Source organism: Bombus pascuorum, chromosome 13 (assembly GCF_905332965.1).
Source record: "Bombus pascuorum chromosome 13, iyBomPasc1.1, whole genome shotgun sequence".
In the NCBI taxonomy this organism is placed as follows: Eukaryota; Metazoa; Arthropoda; class Insecta; order Hymenoptera; family Apidae; genus Bombus; species Bombus pascuorum.
Window position 1 is genome coordinate 11,942,740 of NC_083500.1, and position 25,235 is coordinate 11,967,974.

Below are 25,235 nucleotides of genomic sequence, written 5' to 3' on the forward strand. Positions count from 1 at the left end.
GTGTATACCGTGAACCCTTGTATTTTCATCCGCTCTTTTCTATAGCGCGTTGTCTATTTCCTTCGTATCCGCTACATTCTTACCATCTTTCGTCGCACGTTCCACCGCTTTTAAATTGAAATCGCTACGCTTTGGATGCGCGACGGTTCGCTTGGCTCTCGTCGATACGCTCGACGAACCACGCGAGATACCACGTATTACGTTCGCTTCGAAGCAGCGGAGAACGCGATAGTTGTTTATCTAAGAAAGCGACGGTGCAACGGTCGTCCCGTAAAATCGTCGAAACTCGAACAGCAGCGGTTCGAACATCAGCTCGAACAAGCATCGGTTCGAACATCAGCTCGAACGAGCATCGGACGAAGAACGCACGCTAGGCTTTTCGCTCCGTTAATTCGTCCGATCTTATTCCAAACGAATATTTCTTATTTGTTGGATCGCACCTAAGAGTGCATACACGCGCCACTCCGTATTCCAATACACGAACACACATTTTTATATGACATAAGTGGGTGGAGAACGATTATTCGGAGTGTGGTCACGCCTACGTTCATTCTTATATAATTGAATTTACAGAGTAACGAGGAATCACGTAACGAGCTGTGCGCGATAGATTCATTAACGAATAAACAAGTGATCGTCGAAATGTAAACTACGGGACGTCAAGAAACATGTACGCGTATCGAGGAAATGAGAAAGCCCTTTGCGTTTGAACAGTTTTATTGATACCGAATCTAAAAGTATAAGAACATTGTCGGAGAATCGAAGCACGAACGATACTTCACGGAAAGTACAGAGATGCGATTATTGATCTTTTCAGGATGAGAAAGAGATGAGTCGATTGGTTGATTACTCGATGGTTCGGTTCAGTCGCTCGATCGCTCGATCGATCCATGTCGTCTCGTCGATCGTAGGCTGATTAGACGACGTAGCCTTTGTAAATGTAAGAGGAAGCAGGCGCGTAACTAGCAACGGGAATAGGCGCCGGGTAGTTGGAGTAGAGAAGGGGTGTTCCGATGTTCGAGAGAAGAGCTGGTGCAGCCAATGGAGCGGCGGCCAGGGGAGCTGCGACCAGAGATGCCGAGGGTGCTGGACCTGGTGCTGGTGCCGGGGCTGGTGCAGGAGCGGGCGACGGTGCAGCCAAAGCGACCGCCAATAATCCAGCGAACAACAGCTACGCTCAGAAAAATTCGATCAAGAGAAGATTCTTCCTTTGCTTACCCTGTTTCCGTTTCTGCACAACATCTAACACTCGATCTCCAGCACTCACCGTTTTGAACATTGTTGGTTGTGGTTGAAACGTGTGGATACACTACGTAAAAGCTGAGACGATTATACCTCAATTCCCGAGGAAACGCTGCTTATATAGGGGAAACCGCGACAAAGATTCTCATCTCTCTACATCCCCCTTCCTTTTACCCATCTCTCTACATCTCGTTCCTTTTACCCGTCTCTGGTATTCCACGAAGGGCAACAGCCGGTCTTCGAAGCAGACCATGAACGGGACACTCGCTTCCTTCTTGTTGGTACGAGCAATTTTTTCCACCGTCCGACCAATCGACTTCTCCCTTTGTGCCTCTCTGCGAACGTTTTCCCGTGTATCGACCAACTACCGGCGAATCGCGGATTTCTTCAAGGTTGCGCGGGACCAGGCGTGTCCCAACAATACGCGCCATTTCCTTCTTTTTCGAGTCTACGTTCGAGCAACTTTTTTCCATCGAGCACAAACAGGTTTTCCCCTTTTCTCCAGCATCGCGTTGTCCTTGCGACTTCGAAAAACGATTGACGATCCGAGGATAGCTTAATGGCTCGTTGGCTACGAGGTACGAACAACAACCACCGTCTTCCAACCTGCTCGAAATAATTATCAACATCCGCGGGATCGTTTGTCCTTCCCACGCTCCTATAGCGCTCATATCGTGTCAAGAAAGAATGGCAAAGTAGAAGTAAGAAAGAATTCGAAATTACGCGAGTTTTCATACAGCTTTCCTCTGCTTGCCGATTCCAAATTGCAAGAAATAAGTCAGCCTGTCGTACCTTCCGTATCGAGATACGAGCTGTATCCCGACCGAAGGGGAAACAACGTTTGCGGGTCTCACCCGGACTCGACGAACTTGAACTTGGGAAAAAAGCATTTGCTTTACCTTGGAGTTGTTTAGCCTTGCGGTAACCGAGAGAAAGACAGAGCGAGCGAAACACGGAGACAAAGGAGGGATGCGAGTGACCAGATGGAGCGAGCGAGAGGAAAAGAATCGATCAAAACCAAATGTAACGATCGAAGAAAAAACAGAAACGCGACTAATCGAACATTTTTTTTAACCAAACCAAATAGGATGTGCGAGTTAGATCTGTAATGATGTCGGATGGATATAAAAGTAGACTATTTAAATGAGGCTGAGAGAGAGAGAGAGAGACAGAGACAGAGACTAGGTAAAAAATGATGAAAAACTAGATGAAAGTAGTTGCAGATAGATCGTGTGGGAAGCAGAACGACCCGCGTAATCACTGAGCCGGCTTTGTAACCTTGTTGTGCGTTCCAACCGGACAAGCACGTAGTCGAGAGGGTTATACAATTGCTCGGTCTGGTTGCTTACGTAATTTCGTGATACTCGTAGAAGTGTCCGCCCTGTGCTTCTCTTTCGATCAAGGTCATCGAAATCGATCGATCCGTTTGTTGCGAGCGATAGCTACCAAACGCGATCAGTTTGAAAATACGATACAGGATGAGGAACGCGTCGCGTCGCGTCGCGCCGCCCGCGCCCGCGCCCGCGCCGTAACGAGCGAGGGAGCGCGTGAAAACGGCCGATGTTTCGCGCCCGGCATTCCAATGCGACCGCAACCAACAAAATTGATACGAAGGTGACTACACCAAGGAGGTCGGAACTTTCGCAAGCCCCGTATCCACCGTCCTTTTCGTAAGTCCACCACCCCATCAGCGCCGGACATTGGTATAAAACGAGGACGCTTCGACGATTCTGCACTCATCGCTCAACAGCCGAAACAAACACACAAGCTCGACAATGATCAAGACAGCGGTAAGTGATTTAATCGCGATCCAGATGATCTACACTTTGTTTAAATCCTAATATATATACATATATATATGGAAAGAAAATGAAAAATTTTATTTTCAAATCTATTGCTTTCCGCAGTGCATCGTTCTCTTCGTAGCAGCCGTGGCGTCTGCCGGAGTTCTTCACGCCCCTCTGATTGCTTCTCCAGCGGCGATCGCTGCTGTTCCAGCACCGATTGTAACTGCTAGGAGCAGTCAAGTCATAGCTAGGAACTACAATACGTTCGCTGCCGCACCACTGGCATATACCGCCGCCGTACCTGCAGCCGTGCACGCGGCCATACCAGCGGCATCCGCACCGATCACCCTCGCTGCCGCCGCACCTGCTGCACCATTGCCATACGCTGCGCTCGCCTACACCGCCCATCTATGATTTCACCCCTGATACTCCGATCGCCTGTCCGAATCTCTATTTTTAAGTTTTTCTTTTTCATGGAATAAATTGCAACTTAAAACGAAAACAAACGATCCTTCTTTTCTACTTGCATCTACCTTCGATATTCAACCTCTGCTGTAACATTTCCATCCTATGCTGTAACGTGATCCTTTCGCACATCGTTCGACAAAGCAACTGATTTGCACTTTTCCTCCGACACTCTACGCTTTGTTACCGTATCTTTTTATAGGAGTATCTACTAGAAAGAAATGGAATCTAATTAAAACATTGACACGTCAATGAACGACGAAACGATTCTTTCTTATGGATCGTTACAGTAGCAATCGATAGGTAGGAATTAACGAAACGGTCGATCGAGAGACGAATGGTAATAGGAATTATATAGGAAAATACAAGTTTGCTCGTTTACGATCTATTCGTAATCCCTACGGTCCATGCAACTCCTGTCGAAACAATTGCATACGTCGTGCCATTGTTCCAAGTAGCCAGAGATGGTACAAAGGATGCTGCGTTGCATGAGTCAGATCATTATCGCTGTAATTACTGACCCTCTGTAAATTGCATTACGGTGTTATCAAAATAAATTCATTATACGAATGTAACCTAAAGAAAGACGCGTTTCTTTCATCTTTCCAGCGTATGAGAAGTTTTTAAAAATATACAAACTTTGCTGCATCGAACGATCGATCATCGGTCTATCATCGAACGTCTTTAGAAGAAAATTTTACGCGTTATTTTCCCAAATATTTGTCTTACAATCGTTCCCTAAAGTCAAAACGTATGGACGAAAAGTAGGACATCCGTACAGGGTCAAGAGTGAAGTTCGATACAGTATTCCGTATCGATAAATCAAGGGAAAGTTACGAGGAGCAAGTTGATGAACAAATCCACGTTTCCAGTCGGAAATTCGAGTCACGTTCGACGAACGATCTTCGAAACTTGCGATGTCCCAATCGTCGTAGACGCAGTACGTACGGCCGCGTTTCGTATTTGGAACGAGCATGAGCCGCACCCAATGTATATCACTGGTTGAAACTGAACTGCAAACGACATCGATGTCTTCGTTATTGTTGCGTCAATTTTAACTTCGCGAATATCCCGAATAGCCACGATAAGCGGCATTTAAAGGGCGGTTCTACTCTAGTCTCACTTCGCGCTGCTACGATGTAAACCAGAACGGACAAAGATGGTACTTTCAAGCTTGAGTATCAAGTTGTCGATTCTTTTCGTTCTAAAGACTCGTTTCGTAGAGTAAGTAATAAACAAAGAAGAAAATAACTCTTTGATAATTCCGATTCATGCGACAGCAACACGTTCGTCAAAGGTATACCCAAGAATTAATCGGTCAACTGGAACTTGCGATATCTTGTCGATCATTTCCGGAAATACAATTTTCAGAAAAACGTGTTTAAAAGTCGCACCGTACAAACTACGCGTTCTCACCTTCAAACCTTAAATTCCGCGAATTTTACAAATTCGAGAACATAGTTTCGGTAGACGACTCTCTACTCCTGTGGAAATGCAAGATAATTCTTTTTCTTTGAAGTTCCGAACCTAGATACCCCGTTAAGGAAAATAAAAGATTTCGTTAGCTTGCAAAATCCGTCTATGAGAGCTGAATAGCAAACGCGCATCTTGCAGCGAAGCAACTCGTCCTACAATGGTCGTTGTCGTCGGCGAGCGAAAATTTCCAACATTTTTCATCGTTTCGCCCTAACGTTCGTTCCCTTCGACGATTTACGATATGCGACGACTGTGTTCGCGTACCATACCGTCCATCGTCGTATGGTGTACGACTGTGGCAAAGGAAAAATGTTACGGACAAAGGGCGTTCGAAGGCAACGTATATCCGCGGTGAACGACACCGAGCAGCCGCGTGGAGCGGCGCGATCAGGAACCACGAGGATAATGGTTAAAAAAGTTAGAGAAAAAAAAGAAGTCTAGATTCGGCTGTAGAGACAGTTACTGTATAATAGCAGGCGTGGCCTAAAACGAGCAAAGTTAATCCGATATGCAGAAGCGTGTTTCTGTCGTATCGTACCGCGAACCGGTGTTGCGAACATGTTCGTAGTGGGAGTGTATTACCGGACGAAACCGAGTATAAAAGAGCTCTAGCTAATCCATATGACAGTACAGTTGTCTGTTGTTATCCACTCGATACACTTTCGAGACCTCAACAAGTAAAAATGTTCGCCATGAAATTCTTGGTAAGTTGATCGAGAAGCAAGTTGTAATCGCTTCTTGTGGACAAGCCCAATCGAGAGAATAGATCGGGGCAACGAGCAAGTTTTCACAATAGACGTCCCTATTCCACGCTTCTTCTTGGTAGTTTGGATAATAGGATTTAATCGGTCCTTGATGACTCGTTGTGTTCTCCTGTAGTTTTCATACGAGAAGCTAAGAATCACAATGATCGGTTTGTTTACTCTCTTCGTAAAATAGTGTCCTGCGTTTATTATTACTATAACGATTGATTATATCCTTTTCAAGTCAAAAGAGCGTGCTTTCTTTACCAAAGAACAGGGTTATCGCTCAATTAATTACGAGATTAAAGACGAGATAAGGTTTCTACTTTTAAAAGTAGAAATGCGCAATCATTGACAATAGATTCGAATTCTCGACATGTTTGCGTCGTTACGATTTTCAGTCATCGTATATCAGCACGTATGTTATTCGTTATACGTAAAAATACGCTTTGATGTTATTGCGATCATGCTCGAGCCACGCTCGATCGATCGATGATCGAGCTTCGTAATTGATATATTTGTATAAACAAAGATAAACGACGAGGAGGTTCTACCGCGATAAGAGGGCGCGGGAGGAAAGTTCAAACGATAAACCGAATCTAATCTGTTAATTTTTGTTAAAGGTTCTGTTCGCCGGTTTAGTCGCTGCCTGTTCGGCCGGTTTGTTGCCAGCGGCGGTACCAGCAGCAGTGCCAGCAGCGATCGCGGCACCGGTTCCAGCAGCTTTGACGGTCGGAACCTACGCGACCAGCTATAACGCGCACGCGGTTAATCACGCGGTCGCTGCACCGTACATCGCCAGCCCTGTGATCGCCCACGCCGCCGCTGCTCCGTTCGCGTATTCCAGCTTCCCTGCCGCGACCCTCATCGCCGGCAGACGCTGAAAATCCTACCGAAACCGCGTCACCGTTCGAGGACAGTGCAGCCAGAGAGAGACATCCGGTTACGTTCCAACGCAATGGCCATTCCAACCGTGAAACAACTGATTAACCTTCGATACTACCATCCCCACCACAGCAACAAGATCCTGGACCTCGGCGAATGTCATTGATCCGCGATTACAAATGGATGCTGACGACGTTTCAGGATGTTTCCGTTTTCGGTTTTCACTCCTCTCCTTCTTTTACTACTCTCGATCGACAGACCTTTCGCTCGCTTTTTCATTTTGCAAAAAAAAACAATAAAAAAGATTTTCTCCCTTTGAAAACTTCGTCTTTGCCTATTTTATCCTACCACCATATATATATGTATGTTTCTTCCTCTCTGTATCATTTCTTTCGTATTTTTTGTATTTTGAGCTTTTGGGAAGAAAGAGGAACGAGTTTGTTGTATTCCGATGATATCTAGAAGAAAGAAGAAGAGAGACATAGATGAATATGAAGTTGGCGAGACAAACGATAGACGATAGACGACGAAAGATCCAAGGCAACCGCGAAACAAACGACAACTCGTTGATTACTGTCGCCGACTTTATGCTTTTTCATGTTCCTACGTATCCCCGTGACGAACTCGTGGCTTCGCAGCGATTTCTCAATAATTTTGTAAAATATAGAACTTATAAAAGGGTAGAGATAAGAGAAAAGCGGATAGAAACGATCAGTGGCGAACGAAGATCGGATACGAAGATCGTAGAGGAAGAAGAATAGAGAAATGCGTGAAATCGCTCATCTCCAAGCTGGCCAATGCGGCAATCAGATAGGGGCTAAGGTATTTCTCACGAATCTAAGCCCTTAAATATTATTTCACTGAAATAACAGTGAAAATTATGTGTACGCGATATTGTCGAGAAATGTAAAAAGGTTCAAAGTCCAAATTTTTCAACTTTTATTGCGCGTATCCGCTTCGTATCACGTTCATATTGCTCCTTTATAAAATTTATTATCTTTTTATGGATTTCATGAGACACATTAGATAACGTTTAATTGGCATGACGTGTTTCGAATATCATTTCGAACCGATAGAATAAATCAAAGTACCTCTTTGTGGCTTTGACCAAGAATTGAACGAATCGAAGTATTTAAAAATATCTTTTTATGGTCGTAATTCGCGACGGTTAAGCTTCTATATTATAGCCGAGCTGATCCGATACTTATTTTTTGATAGTTTTGGGAAGTGATCTCCGACGAGCATGGTATCGATCCAACGGGCACTTATCACGGTGACTCCGATCTCCAGCTAGAACGTATAAACGTTTATTACAACGAAGCGTCAGGTGGAAAGTATGTTCCTAGGGCGATCCTGGTCGACCTAGAGCCCGGTACCATGGACGCAGTGCGCTCTGGACCGTTCGGTCAGATATTTCGACCGGACAATTTTGTTTTTGGACAGAGCGGCGCCGGCAATAATTGGGCTAAAGGGCACTACACCGAAGGAGCGGAACTCGTCGATTCCGTTCTCGACGTTGTACGAAAAGAAGCTGAAAGCTGCGATTGTCTTCAAGGGTTTCAGCTAACGCATTCTCTTGGCGGTGGAACAGGCGCTGGAATGGGCACGTTGCTTATTTCCAAGATTCGCGAGGAATACCCGGACAGAATTATGATGACGTTCAGCGTGGTGCCCTCTCCAAAGGTATTCCTTCTCTTTAATTGTTTCTGTGTTTGAAGCATGGTGGAATATTTAACACAAAGATTGATCGGAAGCCGCGCGCATAGAAAATGCTTTTATTCGCTTTTTAAATATAAAAAATATAAAATTCTCGAAAGGGTATTCTAATTATAATTTCAAGTATATATAAAGTAAAGTAGGGATATATAATGCATCCTACGCGATTCGTTATTTGATATTCAATCAAGTGTTGTGTTTCGTAAGCCCGTTTTATCGGAACGGCACGTATCATGATATTTCAGTCGACTTGCAAAGAAAAACATCGCCTATTTACAAATGGGTTTTTTAAACTTTGAACTTTGTCTAGCTTTTCGAACGAAATACTTCACGACCTGTTGTAAAGAATCGGAAAAGTAGATCTCGTATGTTTGCAGGTATCGGACACCGTGGTGGAGCCTTATAACTGCACTCTATCAGTGCATCAGTTGGTTGAAAATACAGACGAATCTTACTGTATCGACAACGAAGCTCTCTACGATATTTGTTTCCGTACTTTAAAGTTAACAACACCAACCTACGGCGACTTGAATCACCTGGTGAGCGCGACGCTTAGCGGAGTAACCACGTGTTTAAGATTCCCTGGACAGCTAAACGCTGATTTGCGTAAACTCGCTGTAAATATGGTACCCTTTCCCCGACTGCATTTCTTTATTCCTGGCTTCGCGCCTTTAACGTCCAGGTACAGTATCGCGTAACCATTTGCTAGCGCTAATTGTTCGAAAGAAACGAAAGAGTTTGTCACATCGCGTACACTGTTCGTTCCGTGACAGAGGTTCGCAACAGTACAGAGCTCTCACTGTACCAGAACTCACGCAACAAATGTTCGACGCAAAAAATATGATGGCAGCGTGCGATCCTCGTCATGGTCGTTACTTGACAGTCGCAGCTGTTTTTCGAGGGAGAATGTCGATGAAAGAGGTGGACGAACAAATGCTCAATATCCAGAATAAAAACAGTAGTTACTTCGTCGAGTGGATTCCCAGTAACGTTAAGACCGCCGTCTGCGATATTCCTCCTCGCGGATTAAAAATGTCGGCGACTTTCATTGGAAACTCGACGGCCATTCAGGTATACTCGATGGGAACGATACAGCGCGGTTGTAAGTTACAGTTTTGAGGAAGGAGGCCCGTTAATGTAGCCAAACCCAAGACCATATATGTTCTTTGGATGCAATTTACGTCTCGAATTGCACAAGTTATTTGCAGATTAATATTCTGCTTAACATCTTTCATTAAGATTATTATATGCTATTAAAATCCTGTCTCTCCTTGGTTGTTAAAAAAAATACGACCTGCACCTCCGTTCATAATTTTATTACGTAGCATTAATCCAGATTATCAGGAAAATGATTAATCGGTTCATGTTGCAAATTTTGTGAAAATTTCATCACGATCCTTTGATTTAAATCCTTAGTCTTGAAACTGGCTTACACCCTTTGTTTCCCCCGAAATATCTCGATCGCAATTGTCGACGCTCTCCTCGCCGATATTACGAACTGTGCTGTATCGTATCCACCTTCGATGAATCAACTTGTCTAGTACGATTCTATCAAACGAAAGAAACAACGATTATCATCTAGAATCTCTTGTTTTTAATTGTATTTCGTAAATGCGAATTTAGGAATTGTTCAAAAGAGTATCGGAACAGTTTACGGCGATGTTCAGGCGGAAAGCTTTCCTGCATTGGTACACGGGAGAAGGTATGGATGAAATGGAATTCACCGAAGCTGAGAGCAATATGAACGATTTGGTTTCCGAGTACCAGCAATATCAAGAAGCCACCGCCGAGGAAGAGGGCGAGTTTGACGAAGAAGAAGAGGGCGAGGGTGAACACCCGTGAGCTTGAATTATCTTTACGAAAGTATATATACATATATAACGAGTTTCGTTTCTTATAAAAATACGCATGTATCACACGAACTGGTATTGCGATTAAAATAGATTTTCTCCTTACACGTTCTCAACTCTTCCATCACACTCTTTCCCTAACAACTCGTCTATCCTCTAACAATAAGACAGCGTATTGTATCTTTAAAAAAACACATCAACTACGTTCCTTCAATATACTGTGTAAAACCAACCACAACACGATTTTTTCTTGGCAAGTCGAAGATCACAAGTGAAAAACACTATATTTCTTGTCTTTTGTAGAAGAACAATTTTACAATTCAACATACAATCGATCGGTTTCGATCGTATTTCATTTCAGGATCAAGTACTTTCGTGTTTCTACTACTTTCTTGAATATTCAACAAATATTTGCAGGGTCAAATACCATTAGATTTTATCCAATCGTTGAAACTTTTATTTGAAAAAAACAGCATCTCGTATACGCCAGCCCAGTATCGTCGAACCTACCAGGTGATTCTTTCTTCGATTACTTTATATCAAAATACTTATTAACCATCGATTATTACATCATAACGCGTAGTCTTTGCCGTGCTTTGCCGTTCTCGACAAATTCGGTGATCAATCGACTAACGATATATAGTAACCATCGATAAACCTCGTTTCCCTTGATCCGTTTAGCGGAAAGTTTCCCATGCATTTATGCACGGCTGCATGTTCTCTGTCTCGTAATAAATGCCGCTGATGCATAAGTGGTGAAAGCATACGACGTCGAAGCCTCAACGATCGACCATGAATCATCGAGCGTCCCGCGAGAGAATGAAACGATAGCATTGTCAACGGTATTGTTATACTCGAGGTGGTTCGCGGTTCTTTCACGGGTTATGACGTTCTACATTCGATCGGTCGAGGTCCCTCCGAGATTACTACATTCGCGGTTGGCGAGGCACGAACAGACAACATCGCGTTCAAGACCTCGCTTCGCGAGTTATTTATCGTGTCTATACATCTTTTCGGTTCTTTCGTCCGCAATTTCTTCCTCTCGACTCTCGCGTCACAACCCGTTCCAATTTTATCCCTTAAACCTCGTTCGAGTTGCTCGAATTACCTACAATTGCTCGGGAAAGTGTTCGCACGCATGTAGAAACCTTTTAAGAATATGTTATTCGCGGATTGGAGGGGGACACTTTGAAATTTCGCCAACATTAAACTCGTCCGTCGTAATCGAGTTGGTGAAATTTGAAACAAACCTAAAAAGTATACGCGAAAGCTACAAAATATTTACTTAGAAAATATTTTCAAGATGTTAATTTCATAAGAGAAAATGCCACGGAACTGTATAATTACCCAGAACAGTAGTTTCGTTTAGTTTTCAAAACCTATTTCTGTCCCTTGCTCTCAGTAATCCAGTCCGGTCATAACGCGATCTCATATAATACGGCGTTCTTTTTATGCACGTAACCGCTGTGTTATACAGGTGCTAATTTGCCAGCAAAATCGTATCAGTCATGAATCTAATATGTAACCGTAAGTATTTGTATCGAACATGTGATGACAAACACAGGTTACGAGCGTGCAAATATAATCAAAGCAGATGAAAATAGACTGTTACTATCGATTCTTGGAAATTTGTTTGTCGAGGTGACCAGGATTTGACTTAACGCGGTGTAACTCTAGAATCTATATAGAACGATAGACGATAGTCGTAACGAACGCGTACTTATGGCAATTTCAGACGACGATAAACGTCAGAGGCGGTGCAATGGTGGATCACCGGCTTATTTCGATCAAACGATAATCAAGAAACAAAGTCGCGAAAGTACGATACTGGCGCGAAACGCTACATTATCCGCGATCGCTATAAACCTCGAGTGATTCGAACGTCGAGGACGACGGTCACTTTTATAGCGAAGCATCCCCCATCTGCAAGAACTGGTTAACTTTTAACGACGCCAATCGAGAGTCTCGAAAATCCTGTCTGGTGCCGTAATCCGAAAGTCTTTGCACGATATCTGTCGGGAGGCCAAGGCCTTCCGGATTTGGGCGTTGCTAGGCTCACGGCTATCGGCGATCTCGTATCGGACCATTTCTTATACCGATTCGACCTCCGACGATCGACCGTTCTCTACACCAACCAAAACTTAATGGACGAGCGCGGTCGGCGAAGGTCGAAACAAGTATCAAAGATGAAAAAAAAGCGTAAGCTCGTGGAGGACGAACTTTGTCGGATGGCGTTCACTGGAGTAAAGAGACGTTTACGAAACGCGACCTTGCTATGAAATACGCGGTCGGCGGACAGTCGTTGACAAATGAGAAAGATTGATGAGAGCGAAGGAGAGGGGAGAGAGAGAGAGAGAGGAAAAGGAAGCAAAGATTTAGATGAGGTGAACTGGTTCCGGAAAGAAGCAAACGCCAGGCGAATTACGAGAACACATGCATGGATTTTGTGGAATCGAGTTGGTCGTTCGGTTTCGCAAAACGGTGTCACAACATCCCCGCTTCTTTTGTCTCTAGCCTGGTGTAAGAGGCCTTCTAAACGACGCGACGCACGTCGGACTGCGTCGCGACGCGTTTCGGTAGCTCGCGGAGTGGGCGTTAAAGCACGGCTTACCAATTGTTACGCAATCGCGTTGCTGTTCCAAGTAAACACGCCTGTATAACGTAATCGGCATCGGTGTTAACTTCGATCGGTACAGGTGGGTTACGTTAGCGTGGAAATAGAGACCGGATTACGGGATGGGATTCGCGTATATTAATTAGCGAACGGTCGGTTAACTAACTGAAATTATCTCGAAATACGAAGGGTGTTTGCTCGTTATAGATATGGTCGATGGATCCTATAATCGGCGGATACAGTCACTGCTTTTCGTACATGGTGAACTCGTTCGAATCTGTTCGATTAGAACTTGGACATAGGTACATGCGATACGCTCATCGAGCAAACGATAAGGAAGAGGAGGTGTCGATCGGCATAAGGTCGATGGTATTCGTCCATAACGAAAACGCGAAAAAAAATACGGGGTCTTTGGAGTACGTTGCACGCGGATCCAGATCAGGATGCCCAGTCCTTGACAGTGTTTTCCCCACATGGAGTGCGAGCCGAAACGAAAGGACCCTGAATCTGTCTAGTAACGAAGGTAGTGGGAAGAGTGGTAGGATAATCTCGTTCAGGACTAGTCGAATCGACTGGAGTGGGTATTGTGTGTAAGTGCATGATCGAAACACCCGTTCTTGGTGGGAGAGGTCAACTCGGAGGAATAAAAGGGCAGCAACTCGACTTGTCAAGCATCATTCTGCTCTCAGCGATCTCAGCTGTTATAGCACGAAGCTTCTCCAAGTCTCTTGATCGAGCAACGACACAACTACCTTCGCAACCATGTACAAATTCGTCGCTCTTTTCGCTCTCTTCGCCTGTGTCTTGGCCGCTCCAGCACCGGAACCTGCACCAGGTTTCCTGGCTGCACCGGCGATTCATCCCGCGCCGCTCGTCGCCGCCGCACCACTCGCTGTCGCCCACACAGTGCCCGTTGCCACCAGCTACGCCAACACCTACAAAGTCTCCGTCAAGAGCCCGGTAGTCGCCGCATCTCCTTACTACGCTGCTCCCGTAGCCACCGCCGCCGTCGTCAAGACCGCCGCACCCATCGTCGCTGCTGCGCCAGCCGCAACCGTCCTCGCTCACGCTCCGGTCGTCGCCGCATACTGAACCACGCTATACCACGATCAAACGACGGGTCCACATCTCCAGCCGCTCTAGTCGACCGTGCTCTCTCCGATCACGTCGATAACGAGATCGTTCCATCCGGCATCGGACATGACTCGAAGATCGACGCTGTCGGCTAATTATCGTCAATAAATTTTTGCTAATTTTCAATTCAAACACTCGTGTCTCTTTCTTTCCTTCGTCATTGTTCCGTCAAATGACTCGTCTCCTAGTTCCTACTAGTAGCTCGTATCCTTCTCTGTCTTATACAGCTACTTTCGTGAAACTGTTCTGTTCGTCGCGTTTAACCACGGCCATTTTCCACATCTACGATTCTACGAGTTCGACATTGGATTTAAAAATCGTCGCAATCGACAAATTTATTTCGCAAATTGATAAATTTTAGAACAAGTTAAGAATTAGAACGAATTCAAATAAAAAGACGGAAAGTATAGGAGGAGCGAGTGTCGTCGATATGAGAGAAATTTCCTCGGTAGGAAATTTGCTTGGCCTCGAGTTTAAGGACGAGCAAAGTACCCAGATCGACCTGCGAACCGGTTACAATCACAAACTCGATTTTTGTCGTCCAAGCAGGCACGCCCTTATCCCTTCTTCGCCTAAGGCGATCGTTACAATGTTTTACGCGAAAATTTATATCTATATTGTCCTTCTTCTCCAAGAATTTCAATAAAATGGTTAAAAGGATACGCCTTGTTACCTTGTTGTCCTGTTTGTTAAAAACACGCTGTTTAATTAACAAACCTGATATAGAAGCAACAAATTCAATGCATCGATTTGTATTATCAAATGGATAATAGTGGAAGAGCATTTTCATGGCATCTCGACGACCATGTATTACATCACAGGGGCTTTCGCCCGCTTGTGTCAACCAATCCGGTATACAACTGGTGTGCTCGCTGTGATATAAACACGACGATATTCATTATCCCCGAGCTTACGTTCCGACTATTATTCCTTGACAATGTTGTTATTCTTCCTTCGTCGCTCTTTGTGGAAGATTTCTTTGGTGCAAAATTAGACGATACGCGATACACGTCACCGTTCGATTTTAACGTGCTAATCTATATACATAAATTAAGTATAACAAAAAGTTTTACGTCATTCCAACGGCTGTATTTCGATTTCGATGGATTTCATTTATATACATTTTTGAAATTCTGTTCGAGAATATGCGAGAAGATAGTTTCGCTTATTCGGTGAACCACCGGGTATCGAGCCAGTAGTGGAAATGTTCCCTAAGATTTTTCATGCAGGTTCAAGGTGAAGCCATGTTACAGAATAAGTCCCGCCCCTAAAGTCGAAGCGGAATGCAAAGATGCGTAGGGACTTGCGTTCCCTACTCGCGGACAGGGACGGGTTTCCTTTTTACAGCACCTCCAAGATCTCTATAAGTACGAGAGGTTCGAGTCGATCCTCGACCAGAAATAAACCAGCATCTCGAAGCGTGTGTACAGAAAGCTCGGACTCGTCATGTTTAAATTCGTGAGTAAAGCTTTCCGAGCCTCGTAATATTAATATTTTCTTAAGAAACAAAAAAACTGACCGAATCATAACCGTCTTGATCCATCGGAAAAGAATCGTCTCTCGTTTTTATAGATTGTTCTAGCTGTCGCGGTCGCCGCGGCTAACGCCGCTCCAACATCTCCGTCGACAGCCAAACAGGAAACCTCCGCCGACTCTATCTCCCTACCAACCCCTACACCGGCTCCAGCACCGGCTCTAGCACCGGCTCTAGCTTCGTCACCTTCGGCATTGGCTGCGGCAAGGTCTCCCGCATCCGCAAAGGCTCTCACTACGATAACCGAGATAAAAACACCAGCCTCGACGGCGAAACTATCGCATCTGGTAGCACCTCTAGCGACCTCCGTAGCTGCGGCCCCCATTCTCTCGCCTCTACAGGTCTGTAAGACTCCATGTTCGACCGAGCGGCTGATCAGGTATCTCTCACACGCTCAAGATAACTTTGATTTCTTTCCAGGTGTCTGCGTACGCTTACGCGTTGCCAGCACTGGCGCCGCTCGAACTAGCAGCAGCACCTTCCACTTACTCGATCGAACAGCACGGATATCGCATTATCTACTGACTTTGTGAATCGTGAATCATCGTTCGTTCTGGGATTCAGGCGGTAACGCATCCCCTAACGTACCAACATGCAGAAAACGGCTTCCCTTCTCACCAGTCATCTCCTCTCCATGTATCGTGCATCGATAAATTCACTCGAATCACGTAACATTAATTCGTTTCAAATACACATCAGTTCATAAAATCGAAACTTTGTCCGAGTATCTGTACCCTTCCTTCGCTTCCTTAAACGTGAATCGAAATCGAAAGTGAAAATAGAAGCCGCTTTCACTGCGCCAAACAAACTCTTTCCACCGTGACACGAAGACGATGCACAAGGAATGACAATACGCTCTGACCGTCATACGTAATCCATAATTCGTAATCTTTACTCGCTTATTACCGGTTGCTCTCGGTGTAAATAAACTACGATAATTGCAACGTTCCCTCGATTCCTTCGTTTTCCCAGAAACTTTCGGAAAGAACGTAATTCAATGGCGATTTCACTGCAGTCGACGGCACGCGTAAAACCCACGGGGTTACGACAGAGGGTGGAAAATCCGGATTGCGTAACTGAACGCAGCTCGATGCCGCACAGTGCCGTATCCGTACTCGACGTTTCACCGTTTTGACTTTACCTATCATCGTTGAAACGAGGAAAATTCTAACGAAACAACGGCGAGCAATTTTTTTCATCGATCGATATTTACCAAATCGATGATGGGACCCGGGTAGAGCAAGGAACGCTTTCTCCCGGATCTCGAAGGCGCGATATGGAACAACCTGCTACGAAAATGGTCGTTGTGGAGGCGTACGAACGTAACTATGGGCTTGAAAAATGTTAGCATCACAGACGTATTAAAAAGTCGAAGCATCAAAACGCGAAACAGCTCTGCAGCTGGACCAATGGTTCGTTCACTTTCCCATCGTCGCCGAATAGAAGAGAAACCATCGACTTTCTTATAACCGCAACGTATTCCGTGCTTTTTCACCAAATCGTAATACGCGTTGAGTTTATAAACTAAAACTCGAATCAAATTCTGCCATTTGATAGTAGAACCTTTCGACGTCGTAACAGCGTGAGCGCGATCATTTATCGTCTTCCTTCGACGATTTACTAAATCAGAATAGCTCGAATCGCGGTTTAATCCGTTTTTCAAGCATCAAAAAACGTATAATCCTTTGTTCGAATTGTTTCTCGATAATTGACCGAAGAAGACCATGTTTAAATCTAAGGTCGGCTCGTTTTTAAAAGAGAAGGCGCGGTGGTCAACATTACGCAAGTCTATTAACGAAAATCCCAAGTTACTCAATGTGCTTGCGTAGATTTGTACGCAACTATGCTGCCTACCTCGCGTCATCCGTGTCTCGACCCCGATCGATCGATAAATTTGCATCTACGCATCCTATTCTTTTTCCTTTTCGTTATTCCTTTCCTTCATTATCGATTCAATTCTCGTCGACGCAGATTCCAGATATATCGAGCCATTCCCACAGGATCATGCCTGTATAATATCAAAAAAATTACAAGGAGGAAATATCACAAAATACGCGATTCCAATTTCTATTCATCGATATTTCCTTTAATAGAAAATCCATTTAGAACGTAATTATAACTTGGAAATTAAACGGTAAGAGAACAAACGACCGTTGTACCGTGTGGCGCGAATTTTGTTCGAGCGTTGGTTGCAAGAGTACGATATAATTCGAGGAACCTATCCGAAACGGATGTCCGGCTGCTATGAGTCACAAGCATACCCCACCGTAACTTCTTTTACTTGGGTCTCAGCATCTCCGAAAGGGACGTCTATATAAGATACGAATGGCATCGGTGAACGCGCAGAGTAACCTCGTTCATGGAGAAAGCGTTTGGTTAGAGAGCAAAACTCGACGCATCGCAGACATTCCCTGTCGGACTACCGGTTGTAAGGATCTTCGATTAGTGACAATAAATTTAAATCGCAACAAACACGATAACATCTAAGGTAAGGAAGTTTAATCAGATTTCTTCTTTTCTTGGTTCTTAACATTTTTATAGCCTCCACTTTCTCTATTTCTTTCATTTTCTCTTATACCCGAGTTCTATAAAATTCAATGCACTTTCATCCAACTTAAAATAATATCCTCGACTTCTCGATCAATTTCTTCGATATTCTGTTCGATATTCAATGGACGAGAAGCAAATTGTTTACATCGAGCAAGTATTACGTAACAACTTTCACCGCGGTCGAAATTTTCGAAAGAACGCCCACTTGAAAGACACATGCTAATATAGATGTATAAGAGTATCGCGCAAAGACCAGTTTAGCGACTTTCTCCCAACATCCTCTCGCTTTCGTTGGTCGGTTTGTCGGTCGACCGTCACTATTGTTCGAGTCTTTCGTACGACTCACCGGCATCTCGCTCTTTCCGTCGCACTTTCTTCTATTCGAATCGCCGTCTAATTATCGCGATCAACAAGCCCGAATACTTTTTCTAGAAACTCGAGGTAAGTGACTAGACACGACTTTAATATTACTCCTTTAATATTAATCCTTTCGTGCTTTGCGTTACGAGCAACGAAATTGCTCTCGAGTTTTAGCGCATTAGATCTTTCTTACAGAATCAGCTCAGAAAGTGTGTAATCATCGAAGAACAATTTTTTTGGTAGACTTAAAAAGATAAAGCTTACAGTGTTTATGATAGTTCTATTATTAATAAGTAATAATTAAAAAAAAAACAATTCCTCTCACAAACTAAAACTAATTGGGGATAGACAAAGTACACTTTCGACACGAAGCGATTCTCCGATTCGAACGCTCTCTGCGATTGCGCTTGAACGCGAATCAATAATGATTTTCCATCGATTTCCTCCCTCAGAATGATGCTGCGGCTCGTTTGGTTACTCACGATAGTGGTGCATAATCTTGCAACGCAAGTACCAGTGAACAACCCTGAATGGTCATGGCAAACGGAAGACGTCAGTGAATTGAAAAATCAAGGCACAGGAGGCACTCAAGATAAAAGAGCTGTCTTAGATGCAAACGCGAATATAGAAATCATCGATCCACCTACCGAGCAGCGATCGGTAAATAGCGTAACGAATTTTATTTGCAGCGAAATTTTGTTAATTTAAAATTTTCTTAATTTTTTCAAGTAACGAACCAATTGTTTCTATCACAGGTGGAATCGGTGGTCGATGAAATTCTTGTCTCTAGTCGACAGGGTCGTAATATCGAAGGTTTCGATCAACTGTACGCAGACCCAGAGGTGAAGAACGCCCTCCAATTGGGAAATGAGACGATTGCTCGGACGTACATCAGGGACAAGTTGTGTTCTCTCGGATTAATGAACGTGAGTGCAAAGTACATTGATCGATTCAATATCTTTTAGTTACTTTATCACGTATATCTAAAGCAAAAAAAAAAAAAGAAAAAAATAAAACAATTGCGAGAAGAAAGTCACTTGCGATCTATTTTCTTTCATAAGACGTTCTCTTCGATAAAAAGTATAGAATGGATAAATAAAATACTAATATCTCGCAGTGTGAAAACGTTGAGGGACGTCGCCCGTATTATTCCCCTCATCGCGGAATATATCCTCAAGACATAATCTACGCCCAACCCGTGACCATCAAACCCGTTGGAAGACCTCTACCAGCCATTCCAGTAAAACGACCGTACAGTCCAGCAACGAGACCAGGACCACCACCATCATCCAGTTTCATTTCCTCTGGACCGCCACCGGAAGTAATCTACGGAGTCGGCGGGGCTCCACATCCCCCGTCGTTCGGACCTTCACCCAGTCTAATTGGTTCTTATCCTGCGTTCAAAAAGCCCGGCCTTTCGTCATTCTCCTCGAAACCGGTCTACGAAGCGGGATCTCTAAACGAAGGTTTCGACTTCGAGAGCAACGGTCAGTTCATCGACAAGAAACAAATAGCGTTGAGACCATCTATCGGTTCCGACGCGGTTCAACAACACGTCCACCATCATTACCACCACTCTGATGGCGCCGCTGGCGCGACAATAGCTGGTGGACCAACATTTGGCGCGAATCCGATTAGCCAAGGTTCCGCGTCTCTCAGTTACGGGTCCAGTTATGGAAATATAGGAACATCTTACGATATTCCTAACTCTGGAGCTCTTGGTGGTAATTTCCAAGATCTGGATGACTATAAAAAGGCGTTCAAAGTGAAAGGATCGAGTAACGATGCAAATGCATTCGGTTCTTCGTCGGTGAGTAGCTACGCGGACAAGTATCCCGTCTATGAGAAACCAACGCGAGACTTCACCTACGGTAAAGCAGAAGGCTACAAACCTGGCAAATACTTCACCGCGGGAAATTACGTTTCTTCCAACGCCGTTCATTCCTCCTCTAACGATTATATCGCTGCTGGATCGACCAACAGCTTCAATTATGGAAATAGCAACAGTAATGACTTTAGAAACGACTTTTCCACGGGATATTCTGGAGACTGCGTTTGCGTTCCGTACGACCAATGTCCGAGCGAGCACGCAGGACGTAAGGACGACTTGTTCCTGCCCATTGATCCCCGTAATTTGAACAAGAATATCGAAGCTGAGGCGATAGCAACGGCGGAAAAGAACGCAAACGAAACATCTGCGATCGTGCAAATAGCGAAGAATGGTGAAGTCGATTCGAGTGCTTTCCGAATTTCTGCCGAAGAGGAACAACCAAAGCAGGCGCAAGAGAGCGTAAGGAACAAGAGGGAGGCAGCTAGCGACGAAAGCATCGAAGGCAGAAAGAAGTCGAGCGGAGAAGGGGTAAGGGTGTTCGAATCTCGTTATTTTTTCTAGATCGTAAGTACACTGCAACTCGTAGGTATAAAAACCACCTAAAATTTATAAACAATTTCAGTCTTTGTTAAATCAATAAGTCTTAGCGTCCTTAAGCGCGTTAACGATTCAGATACTAATATCAGACCTTGTCGAGTGTTATCCTGAAAATTCGAAGGTGGATTTATACTTATGAAAAACAGTGTCGTAGAAATAGTCGCGTTATAATCGTACATATTGTCGTCGTCGTTTCGTTTCGTTTCGAATAAAACAGATGCCGAGTTTTTATCGTCGCAATTTCGAACGAAATCAACTATCAAAAATATTAGAAATATGAAAATACGGAAACTCGGTCTCTATTCGCATGACTGTTCGACTCTCTGGTTGCAGAGAATCGATGCTAGCGATCTGGACTCTTCGAAATTAAACCTCAAGCCGACCTGGGGGATCAGTTTCGGTCTGCCGCAAACCGGTGGCTCGTACCCGATCAATCCTTACGGTGGTAATGTCCTGGTAAATCCGTACGCAGGGTACGGTTCCGCCGATCAAGGCATAAATTTAGGCCTGGTTTCCGTGAATCCTCTGCTAGCTGTACAATTCACCAAAGACGAGTACGGCGAGAAAGTGGTAAAACCGTTTGTAAATTTTCACGTAACGCCTAATCGAAATATCGTGCAGAAACTCGGTCATCTGCTCGCTCACAAGAAGCAAACGCTGTTCGAAAATTACGGGCCCAACTATGCGCCGCATTACTATCCTTCCAAGCCTATCGTGCTTCACGAGAAACCGTATTACGTAAAACCTCACTATCCTTCCCATCATTACGCGGGTCACCATGAACCTCACTATAGCCACGAATATTCCGATTACTATCGAGACGGCGATGACGATTACGATTATGATTACGACGACTATTATCGTAGTAACGCGCGTAGCAATGGTAAAACGGACGCTGTTGATGCGAATGGACGAACGGTTCCGAAAGAAAGAACCGCTGGGAAAGTTTCGTTTCCGAACAGAAGAAAGCGTGACGTAGAATCAACGCGCGATTTCCAATTACCAGAAGATATAACGGAGGTAAGTATCGGCGTGTACCGATTGCTGTCGAATGTTAATGAAGATGGGGAAAGAACTGTGCGTGCAGGTACTGTACGGTACAATTGCCACCTTAATAAGTACGATTCAATTGTGATTAACCCATTACACGCACAATGCACATTGATTGTTAATCGTCGTTCTTTCTAAAGTTCGGAATTTCACAATGAACGAAATCCTAAGTAAGTACCGTAGACTTAAGGAAAGATCGTCGAAAAATAGTAACTTTGATGGAGAAAAAATTAGTATATCAATGGGTTGACTCTCAATTGGTGTGACGAAGATCGGATAATGAATTTATATGAACTCATGATTTTTCGACAGAGACAATATCTAAGCATCAGTTCCTCTCGAGCTTGCGGCCCTGGCTACGTTTGTTGTTCACAAAGACAACCGTCAAGGAAGCCACGACCAGGTCAATGTGGAATCAGATATACTCAAGGAATAAATGGAAGAATCAAGACACCCTCTTACGTCGATGGTGACTCTGAATTCGGTAAGAAACTAACGTCTATTTCGTTGCTCTTTCGATCCTTGCGTTCGAGAATGACATGAAAAAAGCGTGCTAACTCCGTTTCTGTCGATTTCCCGATTTTTATACTCTTTGACTCGACGTTTCTTCGTTTGTCGCGCGAAACCAATAAGAGAATTTAATCCATTTCGACAGGTGAATATCCTTGGCAAGTGGCAATACTAAAAAAAGATCCAACGGAAAGCGTGTACGTATGTGGTGGTACTCTCGTTTCTCCTCGACACATTCTCACAGCAGCGCATTGCGTTAAAACCTATGCGGCACGAGATCTTCGCGTTCGATTAGGAGAATGGGACGTAAACCACGACGTTGAATTCTATCCTTACATAGAACGTGATGTCGCCAATGTCCACGTACATCCCGAATTCTATGCTGGTACTCTTTACAATGACATCGCGATACTAAGGATCGATCACGATGTAGATTTTCAGAAGAATCCACACATTAGTCCTGCTTGTTTGCCGGACAAACGTGACGATTTCACCAGAAGCAGGTAGGTGCTTGCTAGCGATAATTTATTAATTACGTATAAAATAAGCATAATCTGTTCTATGTTCGCGGTGCTTCGGAGTACAAGAAACGTATCTTATTTTATACTATAAAGAGATATAGGTATAAAACTTTCGACAATTAGTACAATTAGTTGAATTTACAAATTCAGAAATATCTCTCTATTTATAATCGACCTCTGTATTATAATTTCCCCCTTTCTCAAATGCATCTGTACGATTTCTTTTCGCTAACTTATCGTCATGAAACAGGTGCTGGACAACCGGTTGGGGCAAAGACGCTTTTGGCGATTTCGGAAAATACCAAAACATCTTGAAAGAAGTCGACGTGCCTGTGGTGAGCAACCCGGTCTGCGAACAGCAAATGCGACGAACGAGATTAGGTCCAAGTTTTAACTTGCATTCCGGATTTATTTGCGCTGGTGGAGAAGAAGGAAAAGATGCTTGCAAAGGTGATGGTGGTGGACCAATGGTTTGTGAACGGAATGGTCGTTGGCAATTGGCAGGGATCGTATCGTGGGGAATTGGCTGTGGACAACCTGGCGTTCCTGGAGTATATTCTCGAGTTTCCTATTATCTCGATTGGATTCAACAAATTATCAATCGTTATTAATGTATCACGATAGAAATCATTCGCTACCTCGACGCTATGATTATTTATATTGCTTAATTCGATTTTCGTTTTATTTCATTCTCATTTAAGCTCTAGATCCCAATAATAATACGACATCGTTGTTCATCGATTATAACACAGAGACTAGAGGATTTTATAATATATAATATTTATAATGTATTATAAGAATGTGTAGATCGTTAAGTAAATTAATTTTAATTATTCTTTTGTATTAATCGATAGTCTTGCGTCAGATGTAATAATATTCATTCTTTTCGTTGAACGTGATTCGAAGTACGTTCGGATCGTTTAGTATTGCATTTTATTTGCAATTTCTTTGTTACGCAACTCTAATAAATACTACAGGGTGCGCCGTTAGAATTCGGACAGAATTCAATTTGTAGTTCCCACCATATTAGAATTCAGATGTTTGTGCTGATTGACTCTGAAGTTAGTTAAATATGTCAATAAGTCTTCTATAACCTCAAAATGACAGAACTCGTTAAGCAAAACCCGGAATACGATAGAAGAGCGGCGATTATAGAAAGTCTTCGCGCCGGGAGAACGCCGGTCGAAATTATAAAATTCTTTAGCTACCCAAGATCGACGGTAATTTAATTTTGTTGTGGGCAAAACCAAATTTCCAGCAAGTGTTCACGTTTTGAGCGTTGTCTCAAGTGAGGGCGACGTCATGCCTCCGCACTTCTTCCAAAAAGGCGAAAGAATCACAAAGGAGGTTTATTTGGAGGTCCTGAAGACAGTAATAAAGCCGTGGATGGAAATTACGGCTTCTGGAAGGCCGTATTTATTTCAACAAGATGGCGCACCTGCTCACACAAGTCATCTTGTTCAAAATTGGCTCTCTGACAATGTGGACATGTTTTGGTCGAAAGATTTCTGGCCTCCTAACAGTCCCGACCTAAACCCATTGGACTATTACGTGTGGGGCGTTATCGAGAGACAAACTAATAAATGCAGGCACCCCAACGTCAACTCCCTACGAGCTGCTATCGAGTCAGAATTCGCGACAATTAAACGCGACCAGTTGAAGTCAGCGTGCTCGCGCTTTAGAGCAAGAATAGAGCAGGTCATAGAGGCAGAGGGTGGTTACATAGAATAAAAGTTCTCAGCAAGGACCCTTTAAATGAGATATAACAACATTTTCATGTGTTTTTGTGTATTGACTTAAATAAACAACTTTCTGCACAAAACTTCTTTTGTCCGGATTCTAACGGCGCACCCTGTATGTAATCATATTTAACGCTTTATCATACTACTCCATTCTACTTCACATTCTTACAACTCATTCCATTAAACAAACAAACATTTAAAATAAATTGTAATAATACACTCGCTCCACGAAATATTCTCATTTCATTTATATACGTATATTTGGCTTCTGCAAATATACATATCTTATGTTGTATACATTTATACATGAACATTTAAATATGTATATCTACGCGCGCTAATTTAATTTGGCCGAATAGAATTAATTAAAATGCATTTTTAGCAATATACTTACATTTTTAATAGAAAATTTAAATTATGTATTATAATTTTTAAATCTAAATCTAAATTATCTTACTCCTCAAAATAATTTCTTCGTTAATATCTCGAAAAATGATTTTTTCATTATAACAATCAATAATTGAATAAGTTTTAGATCGTTATTGCATATTTACAATATTGTAAATTTCGACGATTAAAGTGAAATTACATTCAAAGTTTCGTGGCAGTAGTTTTAGACTATGTTTTG

The 25,235-nt window shown here is 43.5% G+C and overlaps 6 protein-coding genes across 9 annotated transcripts; 5 read left to right on the top strand and 1 right to left on the bottom strand.

Annotated features, from left to right (window-relative positions):
* Positions 1-699: 699 nt before the first annotated feature.
* On the bottom strand, positions 700-1,566 carry LOC132913193 (neuropeptide-like 3). Its single transcript, XM_060971271.1, has 2 exons — positions 1,268-1,566; positions 700-1,171 (listed from the first exon to the last, which is right to left on the bottom strand). The coding sequence occupies exons 1-2, from the start codon at positions 1,277-1,279 to the stop codon at positions 917-919; spliced, it is 267 nt and encodes an 88-aa protein (XP_060827254.1). The 5' UTR covers positions 1,280-1,566; the 3' UTR covers positions 700-916.
* Positions 1,567-2,889: 1,323 nt separating this feature from the next.
* LOC132913194 (uncharacterized) lies at positions 2,890-3,535 on the top strand. The gene is made up of 2 exons (XM_060971272.1): positions 2,890-3,032; positions 3,150-3,535. The coding sequence occupies exons 1-2, from the start codon at positions 3,018-3,020 to the stop codon at positions 3,441-3,443; spliced, it is 309 nt and encodes a 102-aa protein (XP_060827255.1). The 5' UTR covers positions 2,890-3,017; the 3' UTR covers positions 3,444-3,535.
* A 2,012-nt stretch (positions 3,536-5,547) lies between these two features.
* Positions 5,548-6,920, top strand: LOC132913195 (uncharacterized). Its single transcript, XM_060971273.1, has 2 exons — positions 5,548-5,674; positions 6,337-6,920. Exons 1-2 carry the CDS (start codon positions 5,654-5,656, stop codon positions 6,595-6,597), a joined length of 282 nt encoding a protein of 93 aa, XP_060827256.1. The 5' UTR covers positions 5,548-5,653; the 3' UTR covers positions 6,598-6,920.
* Positions 6,921-7,134: 214 nt separating this feature from the next.
* Positions 7,135-10,258, top strand: LOC132913196 (tubulin beta chain-like). Its single transcript, XM_060971275.1, has 5 exons — positions 7,135-7,420; positions 7,817-8,281; positions 8,692-8,996; positions 9,088-9,385; positions 9,938-10,258. Exons 1-5 carry the CDS (start codon positions 7,364-7,366, stop codon positions 10,154-10,156), a joined length of 1,344 nt encoding a protein of 447 aa, XP_060827258.1. The 5' UTR covers positions 7,135-7,363; the 3' UTR covers positions 10,157-10,258.
* Positions 10,259-13,412: 3,154 nt separating this feature from the next.
* LOC132913197 (cuticle protein 38-like) lies at positions 13,413-14,044 on the top strand. The gene has a single exon (XM_060971276.1). It carries the CDS (start codon positions 13,541-13,543, stop codon positions 13,868-13,870), a length of 330 nt encoding a protein of 109 aa, XP_060827259.1. The 5' UTR covers positions 13,413-13,540; the 3' UTR covers positions 13,871-14,044.
* A 2,875-nt stretch (positions 14,045-16,919) lies between these two features.
* Positions 16,920-23,833, top strand: LOC132913201 (uncharacterized). 4 transcript variants are annotated; one of them, XM_060971287.1, is made up of 9 exons: positions 16,920-16,947; positions 17,540-17,934; positions 18,809-19,016; positions 19,112-19,282; positions 19,474-20,715; positions 21,118-21,804; positions 22,147-22,318; positions 22,490-22,847; positions 23,116-23,833. In XM_060971287.1, the coding sequence occupies exons 3-9, from the start codon at positions 18,810-18,812 to the stop codon at positions 23,474-23,476; spliced, it is 3,198 nt and encodes a 1,065-aa protein (XP_060827270.1). In that variant the 5' UTR covers positions 16,920-16,947; positions 17,540-17,934; position 18,809; the 3' UTR covers positions 23,477-23,833. The 4 variants fall into 4 exon arrangements, with proteins under 4 accessions (XP_060827270.1, XP_060827272.1, XP_060827273.1 ...); XM_060971289.1 differs by lacking the exon at positions 16,920-16,947 and having other exon boundaries at positions 17,165-17,934; positions 19,154-19,282; XM_060971288.1 differs by lacking the exons at positions 16,920-16,947; positions 17,540-17,934 and adding an exon at positions 18,068-18,437.
* The last annotated feature ends 1,402 nt before the right edge of the window (positions 23,834-25,235 follow it).